This window comes from Silurus aristotelis (assembly GCF_946808225.1).
Source record: "Silurus aristotelis genome assembly, chromosome: 24".
Taxonomy (NCBI): Eukaryota; Metazoa; Chordata; class Actinopteri; order Siluriformes; family Siluridae; genus Silurus; species Silurus aristotelis.
The window spans coordinates 12,534,485-12,559,709 of NC_139597.1; the positions used below are offsets into that span (position 1 = coordinate 12,534,485).

The following is a 25,225-nucleotide window of genomic DNA, read 5'->3' on the forward strand; positions in this document are numbered from 1 at the left end:
AGATGAAGTATCATTCTTTCAATAGCAAGAGAACAGTTTTCCATCGACTGTGGCCAGCATCTCTGACAGCAATTTTGCATTTTACTATTCATCGCATGGGTAAACGGGGCAAGTAAGTGAGAGATACAGAGAAAGAGATATGAATCATAGACTACTATGCCACAAAAGCTAGTCATTAGTGTTACATTACAGCATTAGCAGTGAATTGGTTTCCTTGGAACCTGCAGAGAGCGGTGTGGTTTTAAGTGCTGCACAGAGCCATTTAAAAAGCTTGGGATCTTGTGTACTAAGTAGGGTTGGATTTCCTTTGTATGGCTTAACCTTCATTTTACATGAATGATTTGTTAAACTGTAGGAGATATCATGGCCGCAGGAAGTGGGGGTGCTGGGGGTGCTGCAGCACCCCCTATTGGCGAGAGAGAGATTTTAAAAAAAATGTAGGCCCATTAAAAATATTTTGCACAATTTATAAATTCCTTATGAACATTTTAGGAAATGATTTTGACACACGTAGGCTATTAAGTGTATTTCGGATTTTAATTTAATTATTTTGATTATTTTAATTATATTGATTTTTGAAGTTCATTTGTAAAGCGCGTTTCACACGGGCGGGTGATTTTAGTTTGGCTTTCTCTGGCAGCGCGCAAACATAGCCTAAATGCCTTGCCCTTCGTACCTTTTACAACAACATGAAGATATCAGAAAAAGAGATCGGTGGTCTCTTTCCTGCTCGTGTTCCACATCCCTCTCAAAGCGCAGAGCGGTAGGCTATAACGCGTCTTTGTGTGGAAATATAAAACTGTTTTTTTTTTTGTTTGTTTTTTAAATGGATTCAACTTTATTATATTATGTAAGTTACCAGTATTTACTGATATTTATTTAAATACTTTACAGACTTTAGTGTGTTGTTTCTTTGGTTTTTGTTTTTTTTTATTATTTCAAAACAACCGCCCAACCACCGCAACACCGCCGGTATTTGGTCCACTACCACCGCGGTAGAGCCATCGTCACAGCCCTATGTTATTTTTTAAAATATATTCTAAATAGGCCCATAGGCTCATAGGTTTTTTTGTAAAAAAAAATAAATAAAAAATTTCACAGCACCCCCTGTTCAAAATTACTTCCAGCGGCCCTGGGAGATATGAACCAGTGCCAGGCAGCAGGAGTTTGAGAAAAGGTTTTGCACCCATTGTTCAGGGCTGAGAGGCTCAATTTCTATTTACTGATTTCAGTTTTAATTTCTTGGGTGGCAAACTTTGTTCCATATCAGTTTTAGCTATCAGCAATGCCACTGTTAGTAGTGGCACAACAAGAAAATAAACAGTATGTTGGCTGCATTCTAACAATATGCTGTCACCAGAGCTAACACACTAGCAAGATGCTCAGCACTTCTGTACACGGATGTACTGCAGGGTCTTATCTCCATAAACATACACCTGCAGTTCCCAAAATTCAAACACTTTCAATCACAGATAAAGCAGAAGCAGGCGGCAATAATCAGTGCTCTATTCAGCCAATCAGCCAAAGCTTTAGTTCTTATAAAGGGTGAGTGAGAGGGCTTAGCACTTTGACTACTACTGGTGTACACTTAAAGTGATGGGTGTGAGAATGCTTTATTGAACACTTCATATTTAATATAATAGAATTCATCATGAAAAACACTATACACTTATGCATTTCCATAATAGATGTCAGAATAGCGTTCAGGTTTGCAAAAAATAAAAATTAAATAAAAAAATCATATTTTAGCTGCTAGTCAAAACTTTTATCAGAGATAGAATACATGAAGCTGTAGGACTTGGTGAAATAAATTCAAATATTTTAAAATGTTATTTCATTGCGCCTCTGATCTGAATTATCAGACAGTTGCTTCCAATATCCATATTAGACAAGAATTTCAATTTGATATTGGAGGGAAAAAAAATGAATGAATGTCATATGATTCTGTAATAATTTTAAGCAATTTGCTTGTCACGCAACATAAAGTGACATAAGATAGATCATTCAATGTTAAACTAGGTGAGAAACAGATGCAACATTTTCAGGCTCATTTTTTATTCGGATGCAGAATGAGGTTCAGGAGGTTTCTAATATTGTATGTGCCTATTTTTTTGATGACTAAGTTAGTTGTTACGTTTACTATAAAAATGAAGACATGGCTTCTGAGGGCCTACCTGTCATAGTCTCCATTGCACAAGGCTCTGACTGGGATCTTGAAGGCTTGCCATACAGGGTTCAGGGTGTTCTTTACCACCTCTGTCTTATGGCAAATGGTGAATCTATAACAAGCAGAGACATCTTAGTCACACACACACATGCATAAAGTATTGTTGAATTTCCACTATCATATACAAAGCCTTGGCACTTAACATGTACACAGGCCTAAAAGCTTGACAGTTTATTTTAAAGTACCAGAATGAAGGCAAAGGTGAACAACGCAAGTGTCAATTGTGCTTAACCAAAAAAATAATCACCATGTCCAGTGTGCAAGAATAAAAATATAAAAAGGATAACATTGATGTGGACATGAACTAAATTCTTATTTTATCATTATTAATCTAATATATTCCTCGATAAAGTTTCTCTGTCATTCTTTTCTGTTCTTTTTTTTTAATATAAAATTTTTAAAACACCAGGTGTATTCAGTAGCTGGCCTAAGAAACAGATTACTAAAATGCAGAAACCAACAGTATTGCATGTTTTAGCAATCAATTTATCATTACTCCATTGCCTTAGTAACATATAAAGGATGGTAGCAATAGCAAAGCAGCATGTAGTGATACAGTTACTTCGGGTTAGTTGCCTTAGTAACAAAACAGGGCTTAGAATTAGCTACCTATTTTATTAAACTAAAATAAGACAAAAAGCAGACAGGCTTGTTGAAATAAGGCATGTGAATTTCTGGCTAGAAAAATAACTATATTTCAAACTGGCTTAAGCCCGACCGAAGAAAAGCAATATCTGTCAAAATGAAACTGAAAAAGAAGAGCAATCAAGCATACAGGAAACACATTGACATAAACCGAACTCAGGATCATCACTTCAGTATGAATTTGCAGCTGACAAACCTGGAGTTTATCCACATTCACATCAACATAGACCACAGTCTAAAAGGAGTTTCCAACACAGGGAAAATCTATGCTGTATCTAAACCTGCTCGGACAGCAAAGTTGGGTCTTACCCAGCATTAGTATGGTGTTCCTAATGAAGTTGGCCGTAATTGTATAAAGCATGTATTGCCAGTCTTATTTTATTTTTTTATAGACCATGTTACTTGGCAAAGCTTTATGAGCAGTTTGTCCTGCAGAAACAGGTTTTCTTCTAAAACCTTCCCCTCTTCCACACAACTGTCCAGGAGTGTAATAAAGGATTTACTTATAGATTTTACATGCTGCTTCTGTAGATTTTTCTGCTGTTCCGCTGCAAACAAAACTCTTTTTTTATCCAACTAACCCACACAAGTTAAAATAAACCTCTTATCATCTGAATACATGGCTACAGCAAAAACAGCAGCTCAGGTCAATATTCTGCTGCTCTTAGACTTAGAAAAGGCCGTAATCATTAGTCATAAATTCAGTCACCTCATTAGAAATCAGTTTGCTTTGTACTAGCAATCAACTGATATGGATTTTTTCACAGCTCAGAGTGCATTAATAGGGCACAGTGACAATGACCTGCCAGTGCACTAATTAAAATACAAGAGTTGTGCAATTAGGGACAAAATGTTCCTCATTTCCAATTAGTGACAGTAAAACTGAGAAAAAAACTCTTGATAGAGAAATAATTATTTTTATGTATTTTAACAGTTTTCCTCACTATAATGAAATATTAATTTCTTTATGTATTAGTTTGTATTTTTCATTTTGAATGCAGACAATCTTGTAATGATGCGTTACTTTACCTCACAAAACAGTCTATTACCTTTTTGAAAAATAAACTAACCGGAGATCATTATTTTAAAGAAAATAACAAGTTACAAGAAAGCAAAAACAGCTAACCAATTTGTAAATATGAGCTACATGATTGACCATCACTTTCTGGATTTTAACAGCTAGTAGCTGATTAGACCAAGCTAGACTAGAGCTAGACTAAGACTAGGTTGGTGGATTGGCTACCTTACTGAACCAGACAAAGTAAATAATAAATAAGAATAAATGAAATAGTTTATTAATTCGTTTTACATTTGCTTTTGGCAGATTTAATCCTTATGTGGTATATTTGTTATAGAGGGAGTCTGTGGGGCCATTCAAAACAACTAAGTTTATATAAAGACAAAAGAATTTCACTTAGAGCTAGATTGCTTCCATCCATATTTATAAGAATAGTATTAACCCTCATAAGGTCTTCGTTTCCTGTTTACAAATCTGGTCTTTGGGGTCTATATGACCCCAACAATTGATAGAGAGATTATACAAAAATATACATTTTTAATTATACAAATAATATATATATTTTTTTTGTTTACTTCTCATCTATTCATTAATGCTGTGTTTTGGGAGATATGAAGTACTTTTGTAACTATTTACCACACAATTCCTCAACTACACCATAAGCTTGCATATGAAATATAAATTTTTTATGAAAAAATCACTTAAATGATGATCTAAATTTCTGATTTATGCTGGATTTATAGATTTTTTTTGACAAATGAAGAAAAAATAATGAGTTTTTTTCATATTTCCCATTCATTTCAATGTGGGGTCATATTGCCCCCGAAGACCAGAAGTGTAAAAAATGTTTTTACATACCTTCAGAACAACCGAATCAAGCCCAGTTTTTTTGTGTGTGTATAGATAGATTATGTAGGAAAAGTCACAAAATATTATTCCACTCAGATGAAGGAAACCCTTTTTTTTAATCAAGGAAAAGTCGATTGGGGTCATATAGACCCCAAGGACCGATTAAAGGTTAATACTTTTATTATCCCTATCACGTTTCCACTGTCACTATGAGACATAAAAAGCTATATGTGGCTAGCTACAACATTGCACTAATTTATCAATTAGCTTAAACTCTGCATTCATAAATCCCAGTTGCCTTGCAACAGTATCCTTATGTTTATATGTTTATTTTCTTATACACTAAACATGTTATTTGCCTTCCAATGTTGAAAGGACACCTTAACAACTATATCATTCAAGTGGTGTATCCTACTCACGTTCCGTCCTCGTTGCTGCGGTAAAATACAAGGAAAGGGTCAGACTTGCCAAAGAAATCCTTCTTGTCCAGTTTGTTGCCACAAAACTGCATCATTACAGATTCCTGCGAGACAAAGATACAACCATTGAAGCACTAGTGCACAATAATTAAGCATTTGGCAACCAGATCTTTCAGAGCAGATGATTTTGTGTGACTACAAAATGGTTTGGCACAGTCTTTTCGATTTGCTTAACTGGTGCCAGGTGGCAAAACAAAGAAGACAAATGAGAAATCCTTTTGACAAGCACACACATGTGGACACAAACTAGCATGTGCAAACACCTTCTTTACAGTCTGGTTGTCATCTGTTAATGGTAAATTACATATAGTAAATGTATAACGATGTTTTATCTACGTGTGTATGTTCTTGGCGTAGATGAGATTTTTGGCCCAAAAAAGTCTAGCTGGATGTTTCGTCAGCCTGTTTTTGCTTTGCCTAGGGCCAAGGCAGTACTGGGGCATGAACCTCTCAAATTGTAATACATCTCTAATATATCCACCTTTGTCCATTAAGATGCCATTTTCCAGAGATAATGCAAAGGAAAATCTTATGATCCACAATAAAACAACACTAAGGATGACTTACTCTGCAGTTGTTTAGTTCCTCAGCCTTCACAATAATGGTGCCACACTTCTTCCCAGAAATGCCCCTGTTGGAAAATAATGCAAAACATAAAATTGATTGTCATTTTTTTATTAACCCAGTTTATTATTATTAACATTTGTGAACATCAACAGTTAAAAATTTTTTTTAAATGCTTGCTTGGTTAAATAATATATGACATTATATGCTATAATATTTTATGAAAAATAAAATATATGAAAATAAAATAGAATAAATCTAATTTATGCAATACACTCTTAATTACATTTGATTAAATTAAATAATCGATTAAATTGGCACAAATTAAATTGATTAAATTAAATTAATGGAACAATGTAATTAAATATTTTACATTTGTTAGACCCCATTTGGGTAATACAGATGTGTGTGTTTGTGTTTTACATTTAATATTTAATTTTCTAAAGATATTATTTCAGCATGCTTTAACAAATGTCTTCATTCCTTTTATCCTTTATGCATTCACTCCCTCCATATGCGGAATTGTCAGGATTTTCTCCTTTTAAATGCTAAAGAATCCCTATCGCTAGACTGTCTTGCGTGTGCACAAAACAACAAACTACAAATCGTATTTTAATGCTTTACAAATTTACAAATTGCATTCTTGGTACGGAGTGAGCAGCCACAGTGACACTGCAAATAACTCTACCTTCTATTTTGTACCCATGGCATTTCTGTGTATGTTTTCAAGTTTAATAATAATAATCATAAAAAAGTGCATAATGGAGACTAAACAAAGTTGCTGTCACGGTACGGACCACGAGCCAGATCCGGAAGTAACTCAATCATCGTTTATTGAGTGAACACGCACACAAACACAGGTTATGGAGCGCTACAGACTGTCATGTGAGTGCGGTCTGTAATGCGGGTCAGATCCGTCACGGAGCGGTACTTCACGGAACGGAGATGATCCACGGAACAGAGGTAATTCACGGAGCAGAGCGGAGAGAAACCAAGCATGAATGCTGGCGGTCGAGGATCACCAAGATCAGTAGCATGAGTTCAAGAACCAATGACAATGGGACTGTGGTGTCATCCTTAGAGGAACTTGGGACGGCGACATCACTTTTAGAGGAGCATGGAAGTGCCACATCGCCTTCAGAGGGACCCTGGGCTGCGACGTGGCTTCTGAAAGGGTCTTGGAGCACGGACTCGCCTTCGAAGAGACCTGGGAGAGCGATGATGCTTCTGAAAAGGCTTGGAGGCGAGACATTGCCTTCAGAGGGACTTGGAGGCGAGACGTCGTCTTTAGAGGGGCTCGGAGGCGAGATGTCGCCTTCAGAGGGACTTGGAGGTGAGACGTCCTCTTCAGAGGGGCTTAGAAGCGAGACATCATCTTCAAACGGGCTTGGAGGTGAGACGCCACCTTCTGAGAAGCCTGGAGGGGAGACGTCACCTTCTGAGGAGCTTGGAGGCGTGACGTCGCCTTCTGGGGAACTTGGAGGCATGACGTCACCTTCTGGGGAACTTGGAGGCATGACGTCGCCTTCAGGGGAACTTGGAGGCGTGATGTCGCCTTTAGGGGAACTTGGAGGCGCGCCGGCACTTCCGGAATAGTTTGGCGACGATGTTCTGTTCTTGTAGCGGTCCGGCGGCGGTACGACCTCCTTTTCGCCGCCTGGTGGCGGTAAGGCAATCCCTTGGTGGCCAGGCGGAGCGGAGCGGCACCCTCGGAGGTGCACTGAAGTGGAGCAACGTGCTTGGAGGTGCACTGGAGCTGAAAGACGTGCTCGGAGGTGCACTGGAGCTGAGAGACGCGCTCGGAGGTGCACTGGAGCTGAGAGACGCGCTCGGAGGTGCACTGGTGCTGAGAGACGCGCTTAGAGGAACTCGTTTGGCGGAACACTGGAGTGGAACGGCGGAACATTGGAGTGGAGCCTTCCCAGAGCTGACGGGGAAGGTCCGCTGTTACCCTCCCGAACATTCCAGTGATTTTCTGGGTGAAAATGGAATACCAACCAAAGTTGCCCTCGTTCATGCTTCACACTCTCAAGGCCCCAGAAAGAGCCTGCCCAGACAGGAGAGAGATGCAGAACGCGATTTTGGCTCATTCAGTAGGGAATTGGGATGAATAAATAGCCACATACATGCCGATGCTCCGTAGGAATCCGCCCCACTCGGCAATTTCGGCGGACACATACAAAATCTATATCTACAAAATCCTATTCTTTTGCAAGTAACACTTGATAACTTGTTCAATTCAGCATAGCCATCGTTCTATTCCTATGTTGTTGGGTTTTTTTTTTTTTAAAGAAACCAGAGAATCCATAATCATCCTAAGATTACATGGGGAGGGTGCGCACTGCTCCACACAGCCTAACTGATAATTCACTAAATATAAATGACTCAATTTATTGTTAAATGGGCTACTGTTGCTATAGTTCAAGTCAGATTAAATTCACCACAAACATCTTGAGAGCTGATTGTCAATCTGTTGAGAAGATTGTTCAAAAAGGCCAATCAAAGTAATTCAGTTGGGAGCAATTCTACAAATAGCTGCTGTGACCCTTTAAACTCTCCTCAATAGACTGCAATTATTTAATGGAGACCCTGATGCTGGTGTTTCTCACATCTCGAGTTCGGTTCTTTGTTCTAGTTCCAGTTTCATAAATAATTTCAGTGGTGTTTTTTATCTCCCAGATCGGATCTTTGATTTTTTTGTATTTTATTTGCGCATGTACTACTGAAAACATTTAAATTCTAATGCTATAGGGATGTCTTAACTATTCTGTTTCTAAATAGTTACATAAATTAAAACATATACCAGTAGTGTAGTTTGGATCCTGCTATGTGTATAAAACTTCCAGCTTCAAAAGTGTCACACTCTGCTTTTGCTTCTATACTCTGCTTCTATACTCTGCATTTGCTTCAGTATTCATCTTTTTCGATCAGTTTAACACATTTCAGGTCAATGCTTTCAAAACAATTATCACATCTAAACACTGTGTAATTGTAATAAATAAAATGTATGTTTTTTTTATATAAAGTACAAATTTCATGTTCTAAAGGTTCTAAAAACACCAGACAAAATGTAACATTGTTTTCATAATATACATTTTATAACTGATCAGTTTAACACAAATCAGATGTACCACTTTCCGAACACAACAAATGAAAGTATTTGCTAAATTTCACATGGTATGTTCTCAATTAACCATAAATCATATCTGCTGAGTTACTAATACACAAAACACAAAATGCAACTTTCCCAATTGTACACAACGATAATAAAAAGAAAAAAAAGAGGGGGGGAGGTACAAAGAAGAACACTTTTTCATCCCTGGGTTTTTCACCAAACTATTACCAATCATTTTGATACGCAATTGTATAGAATGTCTTTGGATGTGGTGGCATTACATTTTCTCTTCATTTGAACTAAAAGCCCCAAACCTGTTCCATAATGACCATGCCCCTGTGGACAAAGTGAGCTCCATGAAGGTATGTTCAACATGGTGTAGAAGATCTTAATTGGCCTGTTATAGAAAACTGACTTCAACCGTATTGGATAATATTTTAATGAATTAGAATGCTGACTGCACCCCTTGCCTACTCACTATATCAGTACCTTCCCAGAAGAGTGGAGGTGATTACAACAGCAAATGTGGGGTGGCATTTTTAAAAAGAACATTTTAATCCTATAGTCTGATGTTCACACACTTTTTACCTATGCATATACATACACGCAAACTACCAGAATATAGTATGTACAAATAAATTGTTTGGTCAAGAATTGGATGCGCTAATTGTTTTAAAAGGAAAGACATATGTTTGGAGAAATGTGTGAAATCAGTCGAGAAAAACTCAAATATACCTTCCTATACATACCCACATGCGCATTCAGTCTCAGTCCGTAACACAACACTTACAGATTTTAATCAAACCTGGGATTTTTTCATTAGCTGAGGCATTAAATAGCCCTTACAAACCCCCTGCTGTGACTGAAATGTGTATTTTTGCATATTATTCCTGAGAAAGCAAACACTAGGCTAAGATCCAGAGCAGTTCCCTTGAGCTTTACTCCTTAGGGCTCCATATTTGAGCAGCCTGTGCAGACACAAATATAAACTTTATTAAACTCTAGTTCTTATCCTGCTTGCTATTTATTATTCTCAAGTCAAGAAACTGTGACAAAAGCACGACTGGGATGATGTCCCAGTAAAATAAAGATAATTTCTATTGAGACTGTTCACACTTTCATGATAAACAAGTACCATGAGCAAGCCGTTTCCAAAAAAAAAAAAAAAAATTTAAGCTTTCTATTAACACTTTAAAATAAAGGTAGTTCATTAGAACTCTGATGAAATAATAGGCATTTTCAGAATAATAACCATCTTAAATGTCATTCTGTCAAGTTAACGTTCACTTTTTAGGTTTACTGACTTAAATTAGTATGCAGCGGCACAAGATGCTTTGATGCTGATCTGTTGACTATTTTATAAAATGTTGGAGATACTTGTTTTCAATGGAAAATCAGTCACTGTCAATACGAAAGCTTGCATTGAACTCCAGATCTGCGATTTGACCAGTCTGCAGTCAGTGCCAGGATGCTCTACTGACACAAACAGCCATTAGGAGGAAAATAATGAACACATATCCGGATGTGTATTTGTGAATGCAATGCCACAATCTATCAATGCAACAACAATCCCGCTCAGGGCATATTCTGAGCCTGACATTTACTGGATGATGATGAAATCAAATCCTGGATTTTTTTTCCAGATTTACAGGGATGTTAAAATTTTTCTAGATGAATTATGGAATTGTGTATATTATTTCTTACTTTGATGAAATACAATATTTTCGAGCAACTCAAGTCATGCAAACTGTTTGTGGTTAACCGGGTAGCTTTAATGCGGCTACAGAACTCCAGTGAAGCTTTAGGCTCTTACAGCAGATTTGAGAGTACACTGTGACTTAATAGGGAATAAGGCTCATCAGACAACAGGCTTTTAATGTCGTTTTTGTTTTGACATGATATTGTTATTATAATTATTACAATTTTAATTATTGAAGAAAATGAAATACAGGAGTATTATAGTTTTTCAGCTGCCTTTAACTTTGTAGTGCAGTATAACCATAATGGCTAGAAGTGAAATAATGCTAAAGTGAAAAATGAATGCATTTGAACTTAATTTTTTTTATAACTTTGGCATCCACTGCAATACTCCACCCTCCGAAATGTGTGTGTGAGTTAGCAACAATAGAGGTAAGTGGCGTAGAAATAAAATGTTATGCAAGGATATGACTTCAAAAGTAATGTAATATGCAAATACGAAGAAAAGAAAATTTCCTATTCAAATGGTTACCATGATATTTATGTAATTGAATACATATTTGAAACATTTGACTTTTTTTTATACAATAAGTGATACAGCATGCAACATGTAAATATATGGACCCTGAATACATGTAATATACATGTATCATTTATATTTTCAATTATTTTATATCATTTATATTTTCAATTATGGCATTTTTTGAGCGGCGCGGAGACCAGGTGAAGATGAAGAGCAGACCAACACTGAACTGGCAGCGAAAAAAATAAAAATAAACGCTACCTCTGTTATATGGCGATATTTGAGCTTTAGGATTACCAACAGAGCATTTCTTTTATTTTGTATTCACTTTTTCCCCACCGCTTTCTCTCACTCGTACTAAAGCCGGGACACACACCCACTCGCAGTAACGCACATCTCTCCTCGACGCCAACGCGTGTCACGCACAAACTCCTGGATTAGGGTGAATTAACCTGGCAACCTCCGCTTTCCCCACACACGCCGTCAGCTTTGCCCGGTATCTATCTATCTATCTATCTATCTATCTATCTATCTATCTGTCTGTCTGTCTGTCTGTCTGTCTGTCTGTCTGTCTGTCTGTCTGTCTGTCTGTCTGTCTGTCTGTCTGTCTGTCTGTCTGTCTGTCTGTCTGTCTGTCTGTGTTCTCATTTCTCTCTCTCACTCTCTTTCCCTCTCTTGTTGTCTGTTACATCCTACGTAAACAGGGCCGTTTCTAGCCTTTAAGAACAAAAGGCAAGATGGCATTAAAAAGTTAAACATATTCAATAATAACGATTGCAGAATTGCCTGAAAAACATATACTGTATCTTAAACTTCAACAGAAAAACAGGTCAATATTTTAAATGGTGTTTGCTGGTTGTTCCGATAAAATGTTTCGAATATCTTTTTTTTTTTGGTGAAAATTGATATGTTTTTATTTATTGTTTTATTTAATGAAGCTGTACCTTGAAGAATTTTTTTTTTTACATTAAAGCAAATGTTATTTCATTTTGTAAAAAATTATTAATTTCTGAAAACCCTTTATAGTTTTACAAATTTCAGCATTTTCAATTTCCATGATAACCAATCAAGTGGACACATGATACCATATATTATGACTTTTTTTCCTTCTTTTAAATCCAGTGAATCCACAATTCTTAAGGAAATGATACAGATTTTAGCATTTCTTTCTTCATTACATTTCATGCTAGATGTGCATCACTAATGATGACTGAGTGCATAAATATTTAAATAATCATCTGGCAATTGCGATCTGCTTTGACCTCTTTCTGCTCTACGAAGATCTTTCACATGGAAGCTACAGTCTGTAACAGAACTCGCAATGGTACATCCTAATTACTTCAGTATGCATTTCATCACCAACAAAAAAGTGCATACGTTAGAATAAACTGTGTAATCGTGCAAAATCTCATGTCCAGACGATGAATCACAGATGTCACAGCGTGCTATTTTTGGTCAGATTTCAGGGGTTTGTCGAGAAAAATATTCTAATGAGTTACGACATATTTAATTAAAATCTTCAGGCCAATTTACTGGAATCTCTCTTATTCCTGTAAACTGCAGTGCACAATATTGCAGATAGCAAAGAAAAAAAAGCATGAAACACTAGCATATTTCCTCACAGCGACAACTCTCCCACTCTTTCTTGAACACCTCTCGCACATGCCCAGCGAACACATTCCTTTTTCAGCTTGATGTTTCTGCAGATGCTCAGCTATCGAGATAAAAGCGCTGAAGTTTTACTACAAAAAAACAGAGTCGTGCTCAGTGTCAGTTTGTTTCATGGCAGTGAAAAGCAAGCCAACAGGTGGCAGACTACACTGATGCACCTGATCCATCAAGAAGATCTGCAGAGCGTTCAACCGTTCATAATCTGACCTGGAAAACAAGAGGAAGACAGTGAGAGGGGAAAAAAAAGCGAAGCTCAGGTCTCCATGACAACCCCAACCATTAAACTGGGCAAAGGACCCCAGCAGAGATAATGAATGTATTTCTGCATGAATATATTTCTGCACCGGTGCCTCCTGGACATGGGTTCATCCATATTTCACTGAGATAACTCAGTCCCCGAAAAAAAGGTAGCAGTCAAAGCAAAGATTGCTTTTGGAGGACCATATGTTTGAACAAATTGTAATAACTTATTTTAATACTATATTGCCAGTTACACACCAAGAGTGTAAATCATAGATGTGAAGAAATGAGAGAAATCATCGTTGACAGTCCTTTCCATTATACTGTACGTACGTACATGCACACATTATGATTATATGTAATAAAACTGTTTTATGTTCAGCCATTTCTACAATCTTATTTCAAGTTTTAAAAGAAATATTTAATGGGGCAGATACTAGTGAAAGGTTTTCGGATGAAATAGACTTTTTTTCAGGTGTATTATTATTATTATTATTATTATTATTAGCTTCAGGAATAAAAAAAGATGCCTTCTTAAAGGAATCCTTTTGAAATAAATAAGTAATCTGCGTTCACAATCTATTTGCTATTCATTTCTAGATTTTTATCATGCACGAGCTATAATTGAGTTTCTTAGTGAAGCTAAGACCGTCATAAAACCTTTGAACTCACTTATATGCAAAATGTGAGATATACAAGAATTAAGGTTTTTATTCAAAAAACGCTATCACCCTTATTACATCACTATCCGCTCACACAGTGATACTCGTTGTGTGGAAACGCACACACCTAGACACCTTCACACATCCCCTCGAATTCCTCTCTACACTGTGAAACTACCTTCCTGAAAGTCCTAATCAAGACACTCGAATTTACAATCAGCATCCTGACAGAACAAGTTAATTAAGTGTCGGCTACACCGCGGCAGAACAGCTGTTTTTCCCATCGTCTCACGTACAAATTATATCTCCACCACTTCCACCACCCACCCATCAGTACAGATTTGAATGAAATAGCAATTATCATTAAAAGCGATCTATGTGCTCAAATCCTTCTTCCTTCTTCAATGCTGGTCAATAGGTGACCTTTACCTTTACCAGACAGCTCATTGCAGTGTATGCCTAACTAATTAAGCTTGCAAGGTTTTTTCCTCACTGAGATTTATTGTGCCACAGCAGAGCTGCCATTCAGTCACACAGTGTAGTGAACCTGTGCAACCTCTTAACCAGCAAGAGTGGATTCACGAAACAGAAAATGCAGATAAGACCTCTAAAGAATAAATTAGAGCACGTGCATTCTAGACGAAGTGCTTAACTCCCTGCTTTTAAAAGTAGAGTCATGTTGCATGGGTGCGATAAAATAAACCCTTCTGAGGTTTACACATACTAGGAAGCGCAGATTGAACGGTGAGCAGCCTGGAAGACTTTATTAGGCTTTACTTTTTTCAAAACTTTTTTTTTTTTTTTTACTTTTTTCTCTCCGTTTTTCTTTTTTTCCCCCCAAAATCAGAATCAAAGCAAATGTACAAATATTTTATAAATAAATTTTACCTACAAGAAAATGACAAACTAAATATACACACAATGGTGTGTTCTGCAACACAAAGAAAATGTACCACAATTTACCACTACAAAAACAGATATGCTCCGATTTTTCTTAAAAGCTTTCAAACACATACATGCTAATGCTGAGGAATTATACCACACACACACACACACACACACACACACACACACACACACACACACACACACACACACACACACACACACACACACACACAATTATATTCCTCTGTCTCTCTTTCTCTCTCTCCTGCCATCCACTGACAGGGCTTAAAATAGCACCATGGAGACATGCTGAGAGACTTCTCGTTGTTTTTCCCTCCCTATGCAGAGACTCCCGTATGCAGGCTGGTGTGCTGATTAAACTGTATAATTATCTGTAATTAACAGTCATTAGGGTTGTTAAAGGTGCCCCCCATCAGGGTGGAGGTGCAGGTGCATCACTTTGGCACTGTTTTGCCATTCTCAGAAACATTCCCCATAACTACTGCAACATTCTAAAGATTCATATTTGCACATACTACTTGCATAAGCTATAGAAGCGTATACATGTGACAATCTATTTTTTTTTTTTTATTAATAACTTTTAAATGAGCATAAATTGTTTGGTGAAACAAGTAAACTTAAAAATATTACACAGGAAGCAAGGAAAGCACAATCGTTTAGGATTTGGAAACAAAAAACTTTTCATATATATAAAACGGTTTACAGCTTTTTAACTCTGCCAACTTCTGCAATATAGGGAATGAAAAGTTCAAAATGGCCTTTAAGAGGCTCAGCTATCGAAGTGCTTTCTTTATTCCGATTCTACCACAGTCAGCTGCAATAGAGTGCATCAGGGCAGGCGATGGATCACCTAGCAAATAGCCTCGGCATATACTACATTCTGAGGTGTGTGGATCAGTACAAAGTGCTTATTGATTTTGTGAAGCTAGGCCAGTAGCAGTGATCAGTCACAACCTCTTGGTTGAAAATGGCAAAGTTGTTATCTCTAAGATAGATAGATAGGTAGATTTAAAAAAAAACTATAAAAACCTTACATGCGTTGAGGTTTTTTTTTTTTTTTTTTTTTTTTTTTTTACTATTTGTCTCTTGCCCAGTGTAAGCCAATCAGCCAATAAAAAGCTTTGTGTTGGTTTTTTTTGTTTGTTTGTTTGTTTGAAGGCATCCAATCAAATTCACACTAATGTCAAATTCAGATAGCATTACTGTGCTACTAGGTGATATTCACAAAAATAAATAAACAAATTAAAACTGGGTAAAATAATTTACGCTAACCTTGCAGCAAATTCGTTACCACACCAACATTATCGCCACTGTCACTTTCTATCTCTTGAACACCTCTCACACATGCCCAGTAAACACATTCCTTTCCAGCTTTCTTTAAGGTGTTTCTGCAGATGCTCTGCTATCGAGATAAAAATGCTGAAATTTGACTACAGAGTCATGCTCAATGTCAGTGTCTTTCTTGAGAGTGAAGCTTGAATATTGGATTGTTCATAGTTGATATTTGTCTTAATACTATCTTAAATGCTTAACTATGTATAAAATGTAGATTCTGTTTTTCACTCAAATAGATTTTTTTACTCACATTTAATTGAGTTAAGCTCTATTTTGTTCATGTACCTGAACATCTACAGATTGTTAACAAGAAAAAAAAACGCACTCTAGGTATGTATGTAACCCTAGTTCCCTGAGGGAATGAGACGCTGCATCGAAACGCTCTTCTCCAAGGACCCGTCCTGTGGACGTACGTGTCCAGTGCACGCACCAGACAGAGCCGGTCAGTTTCTCCTGGTCTGGGGCCTGGAACGGAGGAGGATAGAATGCCTGTAATCATACAGGTCATGGGACGACCGAGGGCACCTTGGGTATGTAACCCGTATGGAGATACAGAAAGGCACTAGAAATACAGGGCGTAAACTCCAGGAAGAAGGGGGCCACGGAAAGGGCCTGCAGGTCCCCGACTCTCTTGATAGAGCAGATGGCCAACAAGAACACGGTCTTGATTGAAAGGTGCCTTCAAGATGTCTCGGCTAGAGGCTCGAAGAGGGGCTCAGACAGAGCCCCCAAAACGATGGCCAGGTCCCACCCAGGCACTTTAGGTCAAACCGGTGGCCTCAGCCTCCGGATGCCGCGGAGAAAACGCGTTACAATCTGGTCTCTGCCCAGAAATTGCCTGGCGGATGCGTAGACATTTATTGTGGACAGAGCCAACCCCTTGGTGAACTGTCCCTGGAGGAAATCCAGCACTGGACCAACCGGGCAGTGAATTGGATCCAGCTGGCCTCGACAGGGTGTCTTCTGCCTCGTTCAACCGGCCGGGGATGTAAACTGCTCTCAAAGAGAGGAGTTGCCCCTGGGCCCAAAGAAAAATCTGGTGCGCGCAAACGCAGACCTCCTTGATGGTTGATATAGGAGACCACCACAGTATTGTTTGTACGGACCAACACGTGGTGACCTCTAAGGTCCACTCATGATCGCTTCCCACCCCGTAAGGGTTGCATCTGTCGTTAGCATTAAGCGATGACCGCGGACTCCCAGCACGGGGCCTAGAGATAGGAACCGGGGAGCTCTCCAAACATCTAAGGCACCTAGGCATCACCATGTGAACTTGATCGTGCAGAGGGGGTTGCCCCTCTGTGAAAACCCATGGGTCTTGAGCCACCACTGAAGGGGGTCTCATGTACAGCAGGCCAAGTGCATTCACACTTGACGGAGCTGCCATAAGCCCTAGCAGTTTCTGGAACTGCTTGACAGTGAGAGGGTGCCCATCTCTGACCTTCCTGGCGGCCGTAAGGATGGCCACAATGTGGGCAGGGGAAAGCTGTGTGCACAAAGCAGTCAAATCTCATATGAAACCGAGATAGGTGGAGAAATAGAGAATGCACAAACCCCAACGCCTTTATGTGGGCGAGAATGATATCTCGATGCCGGACTGCCAACTGCTTTGATTGAGCTGGGATTAACCAATCGTCGATGTAGTTAAGAATGCGGATGCCCTGAGACCTCAGGGGAACCAGAGCCGCATCCACACATTTTGTAAAGGGACGGGGTGAAAGGGCATGGCCAAATGAAAGAACCTGGTATTGGTAAGCTTTGGCCCCGAAAGCGAACCTCAGAAACTTCCTGTGAGAAGGTAGGATAAATACATGAAAGTATGCATACTTTAGATCTACTGTAACAAACCAGTCCTCGGATCTGATTTGAAGCACGACCTGCTTGAGGGTCAGCATCTTGAACCTGAGTCTCATGAGAGAGCAGTTCAGCTGACATAGATCTAAGATAGGAAGCAACCCTCCGTCCTTTTTGGGAACTATGAAGTACTGGCTGTAGAACCTGGACTCTCGTTCTGATGGAGGGACCACCTCGATGGCCTCCTTCCTCAGTAGAGTGTTTACTTCCTGTTCCATGACCAGAGCCTGCTGGCTTCCCACCAGGGTGGGAAGAACCCCGTAAAAACGGGGCGGAGGAGACCCAAACTGAATCGAGTAGCCTCACTCTACAGTGTGCGGGACCCACTGAGACACATCTGGAAGAGCTTTTCAAGCTGCTAAAAAGTGCCTTAGGGGTATCAGTTTTTCAAGACTGACCTCCAGTTTGCCTAGAGCCGGGGCAGCACCCTGAGACGGCTCTAGGGGTGGAGAGATCTCCTGGACCACAACGATGCTGGGAGGGGAACAAGTCCCGTGTAAGGACCTTTTGGTTGGGAGGTGGAGGGTTCAGGGCTGTGCCCGCCGAGCAGCCCCATGTGAGCAGCGTGGGAGGTACTGCTGAAATGCTTCCACCTGTTTCTTATTCTTCTGAAACCACCGAGCTTATGGAGTCGCCAAAGAGGCCAGAAGGGGTTAGCAGGGCGTCCAGCAGTACTGCCCTGTCTCTATCAGACATCTCTGACAGAGTGAGCCACAGGTGCGTTTCTGTAGACACCAGGGCAGCCATAGACCAGCTAATGGCCCTAGTGGTCTCTTTAGTGGCTCTGAGAGCCAGATCCGCCATACGACGAAGTTAATCAAAATGGCTGCCGGGGGCACCTCCCACAACCAAGTCATGCAGCAGGTCAGCCTGATATGCAGGGACGCAGCGCCTTGACCTGCCGAAGCACAGGCTTTACCCATGAGTGCTGATGTATTGTGCAGGGGCTTCATGGGTGTCGGTGTCTGAAGGGAGGAGGCGATTCTGGGAGAGAGATAGGTGGCAAGTGTCTCTTCAACCTGTGGCTTCGCCTCATAGCCATGTTCTTTCCACTCCATAATTTGGGAATACACAGTAGAACTGGGGGTGAAGGGGCAAGCAGAATAAGGCTTAACCCATGACCTGGACACCTCGATGTGCAGGTTGGGAAAAAGGGAAAAACCCCTACGCGGAGGTTGTGAAAACGGGTGTCAGAAAGCGCTCATTTAATTAACTAGATAAAAGCACTTTCTGCTCACCGATTATTTTGCTGATCACACAAAGGTCTTGCAAATGAATAAAATATGATTACCATGTTCTGTGACAGAAAAGGAAAGAAATTATGTCAGGAATTAAAAGTAAACTGATAAACTGCAACAAGTAAACTGCAACTTGAAACTTGTAAACTTATTTATCATTTGTCCACATTTTTATTTTCTTCAACGTTACCATGCCATCAACAAATAAAATATCAAAAATAAAGAATATATGTATGAAAATGTCGACATTTAGCCTCTTTGCACCTTTGTGTGTTTGTGTTCCCTTTTTCTTCTGACTTCTCCGTGTTGTTACTCCAGAGGGTAAACTAAAGCAGTTTCAGACACTCTGAACCAGTGAGCTTTTGTGAGCTATTGTTTCTGTGGTGATAAATGAGAGAAGTCTGTTTTGTTCTGGTTTTCATATCAGGAAACGGAAGTAGATGTTTTATTACACTGTATTGCACATTTTGCTAAATTAAAGAGCACAGTACAGTACAGTGTTTTTTGAAGACAGATGAAGAGTCAGGACAAAGAGATAAGGCCCTGAGTGACGAAAACACTTTTAGGGAATTTTATTACAATCCTTATTATGCCTGGGCTTTCCAAGAAAGCACAGTTTTTTTCCCAAAAAGACTGATTATATTCTATGTTTATTTACAGTTCTATATGTAGTAATTCTTGTTTTCTTGGAGAATATTTTACCTAATGGCTCCTCTCTTAGCTACAAGCATGTTCACATGTTCACGGCATAATATTTGTTAGTGCATTAGACAGTGTTATAAAAAAAAAAAGAAAATGAAAAAAAATAATAATAATTTTATCAACAAGATTTGTTTGACGGCTTTAAAATAACAATTAAAAGTAATTCTGCAAGTAAACATACAAGCACGGTTTCTGCTTTTTTTCCCCCTGGTTTCACATTTTAATGCCGGAAATTCCTTCAACTATAAATAAGTAAGCAATTATCGGAAAATGTATTTTGTGTCTTAGTTTTGCTTTCAGTACTGGATCTAGATAAACACACATAAACTTGCAACAATGATAATCATTTTGTGTTACATTAACATAAATCTATTTGGAAAACTGAGGAAGGTGAATCTGAGACCAACATTAGATCAAATAAAATTTAAATATGTGCTATGCATCTCTAAAAGGTAATGTATTTTTCATAGATTTGTATTTGCAAATCACACAGAAAGTGCTGTTTTCATATTGCATTTGAGTTCACATCATATGGTTTTGTTTATGTCCAGTGACAGTGTATGGACATATATACGTTATCTTTTTTTTATTGTTTCCCCCCCTTTACTAAAATTAGAAAAATACTTTGTTATTGTACTTAAGGAGATTCTTCTGGTATCAGTACTTTACTGCACTATTTATCTTTCCGCCAACTTTTTTCTTTCACTCATTACATTTTTACACAAATAACTCTACGTTCTACTTCTTACATTTTCAAACCAGACTCATTACTTTAGTTTTAATCTATTTAGTGAAATGTCAAAATTGCGCACCATTTTCATCCAATCGACCTGTTTCCTGTCATTGTGCAACTTTTCAATCTAACACTGGTGTATTATTACCTGGCTCTACACACCACAGATGTAAACTAGTTTACAAAGCTAACAATGAGCAAAACAGAAGCTAACAAGAAGTATGGGGTTAACGTGGATGAGACAGAGGGAGTCAGTGATGTAAACATGACTGAGAACAGAGACATTCCTGATCACCTGATTGTCATGATCTTTTCTCTGCTTGTGTTCTATATGGTGGCTGTTTAACAAGGATACATTCATTAGATAACAACATTTGAAATTCTTTTGTACAAACCCGATTCCAAAAATGTTGGGACACTGTACAAATTGTAAATAAAAAAGGAATGCAATAATTTACAAATCTCATAAACTTATATTTTATTCACAATAGAATATAGATAACATATCAAATGTTAAAAGTGAGACATTTTAAAATGTCATGCCAAATATTGGCTCATTTTGGATTTCATGAGAGCTACACATTTCAAAAGACTTGGGACAGGTAGCAATAAGAGGCCGGAAAAGTTAAATGTACATATAAGGAACAGCTGGAGGCTCAATTTGCAACTTATTATTTCAATTGTCAACATGATTGGGTATAAAAAGAGCCTCTCAGAGTGGCAGTGTCTCTCAGAAGTCAAGCTGGGCAGAAGATCACGAATTCCCCCAATGCTGAGGCAAAAAATTGTGGAGCAATATCAGAAAGGAGTTTCTCAGAGAAAGATTGCAAAGAGTTTGAAGTTATCATCATCTACAGTGCATAATAACATCCAAAGGTTCAGAGAATATGAAACAATCTTTGTGCGTAAGGGTCAAGGCCGGAAAACCATACTGGATGCCCGTGATCTTTGGGCCCTTGGACGGCACTGTATCACATACAGGAATGCTACTGTAATGGAAATCACAACATGGGCTCAGGAATACTTCCAGAAAACATTGTCGGTAAAAACAATCCACCGTGCCATTCGCCGTTGCCGGCTAAAACTCTATTGGTCAAAAAAGAAGCCATATCTAAACATGAGCCAGAAGCGCAGGCATTTTCTCTGGGCCAAGGCTCCTTAAAAATAGACTGTGGCAAAGTGGAAAACTGTTCTGTGGTCAGACGAATCAAAATTTAAAGTTCTTTTTGGAAAACTGGGATGCCATGTCATCCGGACTAAAGAAGACAAGGACAACCCAAATTGTTATTAGCGTTCAGTTCAGAAGCATGCATCTCTGATGGTATGGGGTTGCATGAGTGAGTGTAACATGGGCAGCTTACACATCTGGAACGGCACCATCAATGCTGAAAGGTATATCCAAGTTCTAGAACAACATATGCTCCCATCCAGACGTCGTCTCTTTCAGGGAAGACCTTGCAGTTTCCAACATTACAATGCCAGACTACATACTGCATCAATTACAACATCATGGCTGAGTAGACGAAGGATCTGGGTACTGAAATGGCCAGCCTGCAGTCCAGATCATTCACCCATACAAAACATTTGGCGCATCACAAAGAGGAAGATGCAACAAAGAAGCCCTAAGACAGTTAAGCAACTAGAAGCCTGTATTAGACAAAAATGGGACATCATTCCTATTCCTAAACTTGAGCAACTTGTCTCCTCAGTCCCCAGATGTTTGCAGACTGTTATTAAAGGAAGAGAGATGCCACACTTGTCCCAACTTTTTTGAGATGTGGTGATGCCATGAAATTTAAAAATCAACTTATTTTTCCCTTAAAATTATTAATTTTCTCAGTTTAAACATTCGATGTGTCTTCGATGTTGTATTCTGAATAAAATATTGAAATTTGAAACATCATTGCATTCTGTTTATATTCACAATTTGTACAGTGTCCCAACTTTTTTGGAATTGGGTTTGTATTAATATATTAATTAGGGATCTTAAAATCAACGTGTTAATACCGCGTTAATGCAGATTAATTTTAACAGTACTAATTTTATTAACCCACTTTTAATGCAGCACTCATTTCTGTTTGACTGTTTTTATTAAAAAATATAAACAAATAAATATGAAAACGGTGAATTAAACTGCAGCACAACACACATTTATTCATGAGGCACTTTTTTTTACTCATATATATATATATATATATATATATATATATATATATATATATATATATATATATATATATATATATATATATATAAAATCTCTGCCGAAATTTTTTTCAGTAAATATTTGTTTATTGATTCACCAAAAATCCGCCATGATGCGCACATCCAACAATTACCCTGTCTTTTTTGATTGTACAGATAAGACCAACATTATTCAAATCTGTAAAGGGATTACTTTTATTTATATACACTAATAATAACAACGAAACGCTGTGCTTTTGTAAAATAATGAAGACACAGCGTGCGCTTTCTGACATCTCTGTCTCCTCTTTTCACAGACACACAAATACAACAACCTGAATCTCAGTGAATACTTACCTGACAGACATAATAAATATATGAATAGAAAGCTTGGATCAAACCAATTCACAAAATAAATATTCTCTGATGATTTTATCCATATGAAAGTTAGAAGAGGTACAGTTTCTCTGGTTTCACCTCATTTAACCGTCCATGTGGAAACCAGGCAAAGGTTCCGTCTTATTTACTTATCAGCTTGATGATTTACATACTTTAAAACACAACAATTACTTTAATACATTTACAAGTATATTTCGTTTTTTATGCTCTATGTTGAGTTGGTTGGTTTCAGTAATAAAAAACAGTTTCCAGCACTAAAACAGGTAGTAGTAATGGGTACTTTTTACTAAGTTCATGTGAGAGCCCAAACTTCTTTACTTTAACTTGAGTAAAAAGTATAGTCCGTACTTCAACTTTTACCCGAGTCTTTTAAAACACGTGTCTATACTTAAGTGAAGGATGTGTGTACTTTTGTCACCATTTGCTCTGTGTGTTTTTGTGGATTTTTCTCTTAAAGTCAGAGGTGTGTTTTTAGCTCCTTAGTTGTTTTGAGCTCATTTTGATTTCAGTGTTAGCTTGTGTTTTGGTTTTGATCATGGATGATCTTTGTTTGTTTTGCCTGCATGTGTCATGACCCCTACTATGGACTTTGATCATGATTAATGGAAACAACAAGCTGCAAGGTTGTATAAGGTAAAATGTCAAACGAATGGGACAAATGACCAAAAATTACTATTGAAAAAACATATATTTGAGTTTTTACTAATAGAGAATAAACATTTTTAATATCTATTCAAGACCATTTAAATTGTATTTGGTGTTTGATAAATGTCATAATGATAAGTAAATGAGGGAATATATCATTTGAAATATATGGCTTAATTGTTTCAAAATTACATTTGCATGAGACTAACAAAACTATATTGTATGAAAATACACGTGGCTAAAATGAATGAAAAAGGGAAAATGTCCCTTTCATGCTTATTATAAATTACAGGTATCCTGACCCTGCATGAGCCTACATTCAAACCTCAGAGTTACATATCTACATAGATTTCAAGGCCAACAGCCCTGCTGTTCCTTTAAGCTAACTTCACACTGCTCAGAGCACAGCAGCAAACATTCTTACCAGGAAAAGAAAGAGCATATTACACCAGTCTTATTCAATTAACATTGGCTTCCTATCAGGTTTCGTATTGACTATAAAGTTAAAAGCCTTTTTAATGGGCTAGCCGCAGCATATCATGTCGATCTATTGAATCATCACGGCCCATCCCGACCACTTTACTCGGCTGATGCGGGCTTAGTGCTGAACCCTTAAATTCCAGAAAACTCTGTTAGTGCAAGAGCATATTTTTTGTACAGCATCCATTCTGAAATTACTTTGCAAATAATATCAGAAAACCTTTATTTATTTTATAAGAAAGTTGAACACAAAGCAACTAAAATGATGTCTGAATTCACTCCAGTTAACAATTATGTGAATGGTCTAACTTCTCGGAAGTTCTTGTGCTTCAACTTCTTACCTTCTGCATTTTGATAAGCAACACCTACATTTTCTGAATAATCAAGCTTGTACTCTATTCAGGACACACCTTCAAACATTTCCTATAATATTCTCTTTTGTTATCTGAAATGATCACACCTGTTCACAGAAGAAAATCATACTGTAGACTAATTTGTATGATGGCTGTAAAATGCTAAATCTAATATAGTTAATATATTAAGGCTGAAACGATTCCTCGAGTAACATGAGTAATTCAAATACAAAATTGCAATTATTTAACAAATTATTTGCCTCAATGCATAATTTAGTTCATTTAACTACTCATTGAGCACTGTGTTTCCCCACGGACCATTATTACTGACCCACTAAATGCTGAAACGCTCTGGACAGGTAAACACAAGACGCTGCAGAATGAAAAATGGAGGAACAGGGAGAAAACAGCGAGGAGAAAATTCAGGCCAAAGAAAAGTTTCCAAAGTTTTGGATTATTTCAAACTAAATCATAAAGAAAACACCATACAGTGCATTTACCATTTTTTAAAGTAATTTGAAATAGATTTTTATATTTCTATAATGATTTTTTATTATATTTTTTATTTATATATTTGTATTTACATTTCGATGTGAAACGGCAATAAAATGCACTAATTGGGGTTATTTTTGCACAGATATTCTTGTATGTAATTTCAGCAATATTAATTCATTTTTTTCTAAAAAGGAAACAAACAACTTG

At 37.9% G+C, this 25,225-nt stretch overlaps 2 protein-coding genes across 3 annotated transcripts in view; one reads left to right on the forward strand and one right to left on the reverse strand.

Annotated features, from left to right (window-relative positions):
- alg10 (ALG10 alpha-1,2-mannosyltransferase) overlaps nt 1–25,225 on the forward strand; it is a 117,388-nt gene that overhangs the window by 63,808 nt on the left and 28,355 nt on the right. The window lies entirely within an intron of this gene.
- LOC310719113 (copine-8) overlaps nt 1–25,225 on the reverse strand; it is a 132,296-nt gene that overhangs the window by 39,534 nt on the left and 67,537 nt on the right. For both annotated transcript variants that reach the window (XM_083528482.1, XM_083528483.1), the window contains exons 7-9: nt 5,786–5,849; nt 5,159–5,262; nt 2,175–2,279 (exon numbers count right to left, since the gene is read on the reverse strand). In XM_083528482.1, the coding sequence (XP_083384608.1) occupies nt 2,175–2,279; nt 5,159–5,262; nt 5,786–5,849 (273 nt within the window). The remainder of the gene's footprint in view (nt 1–2,174; nt 2,280–5,158; nt 5,263–5,785; nt 5,850–25,225) is intronic.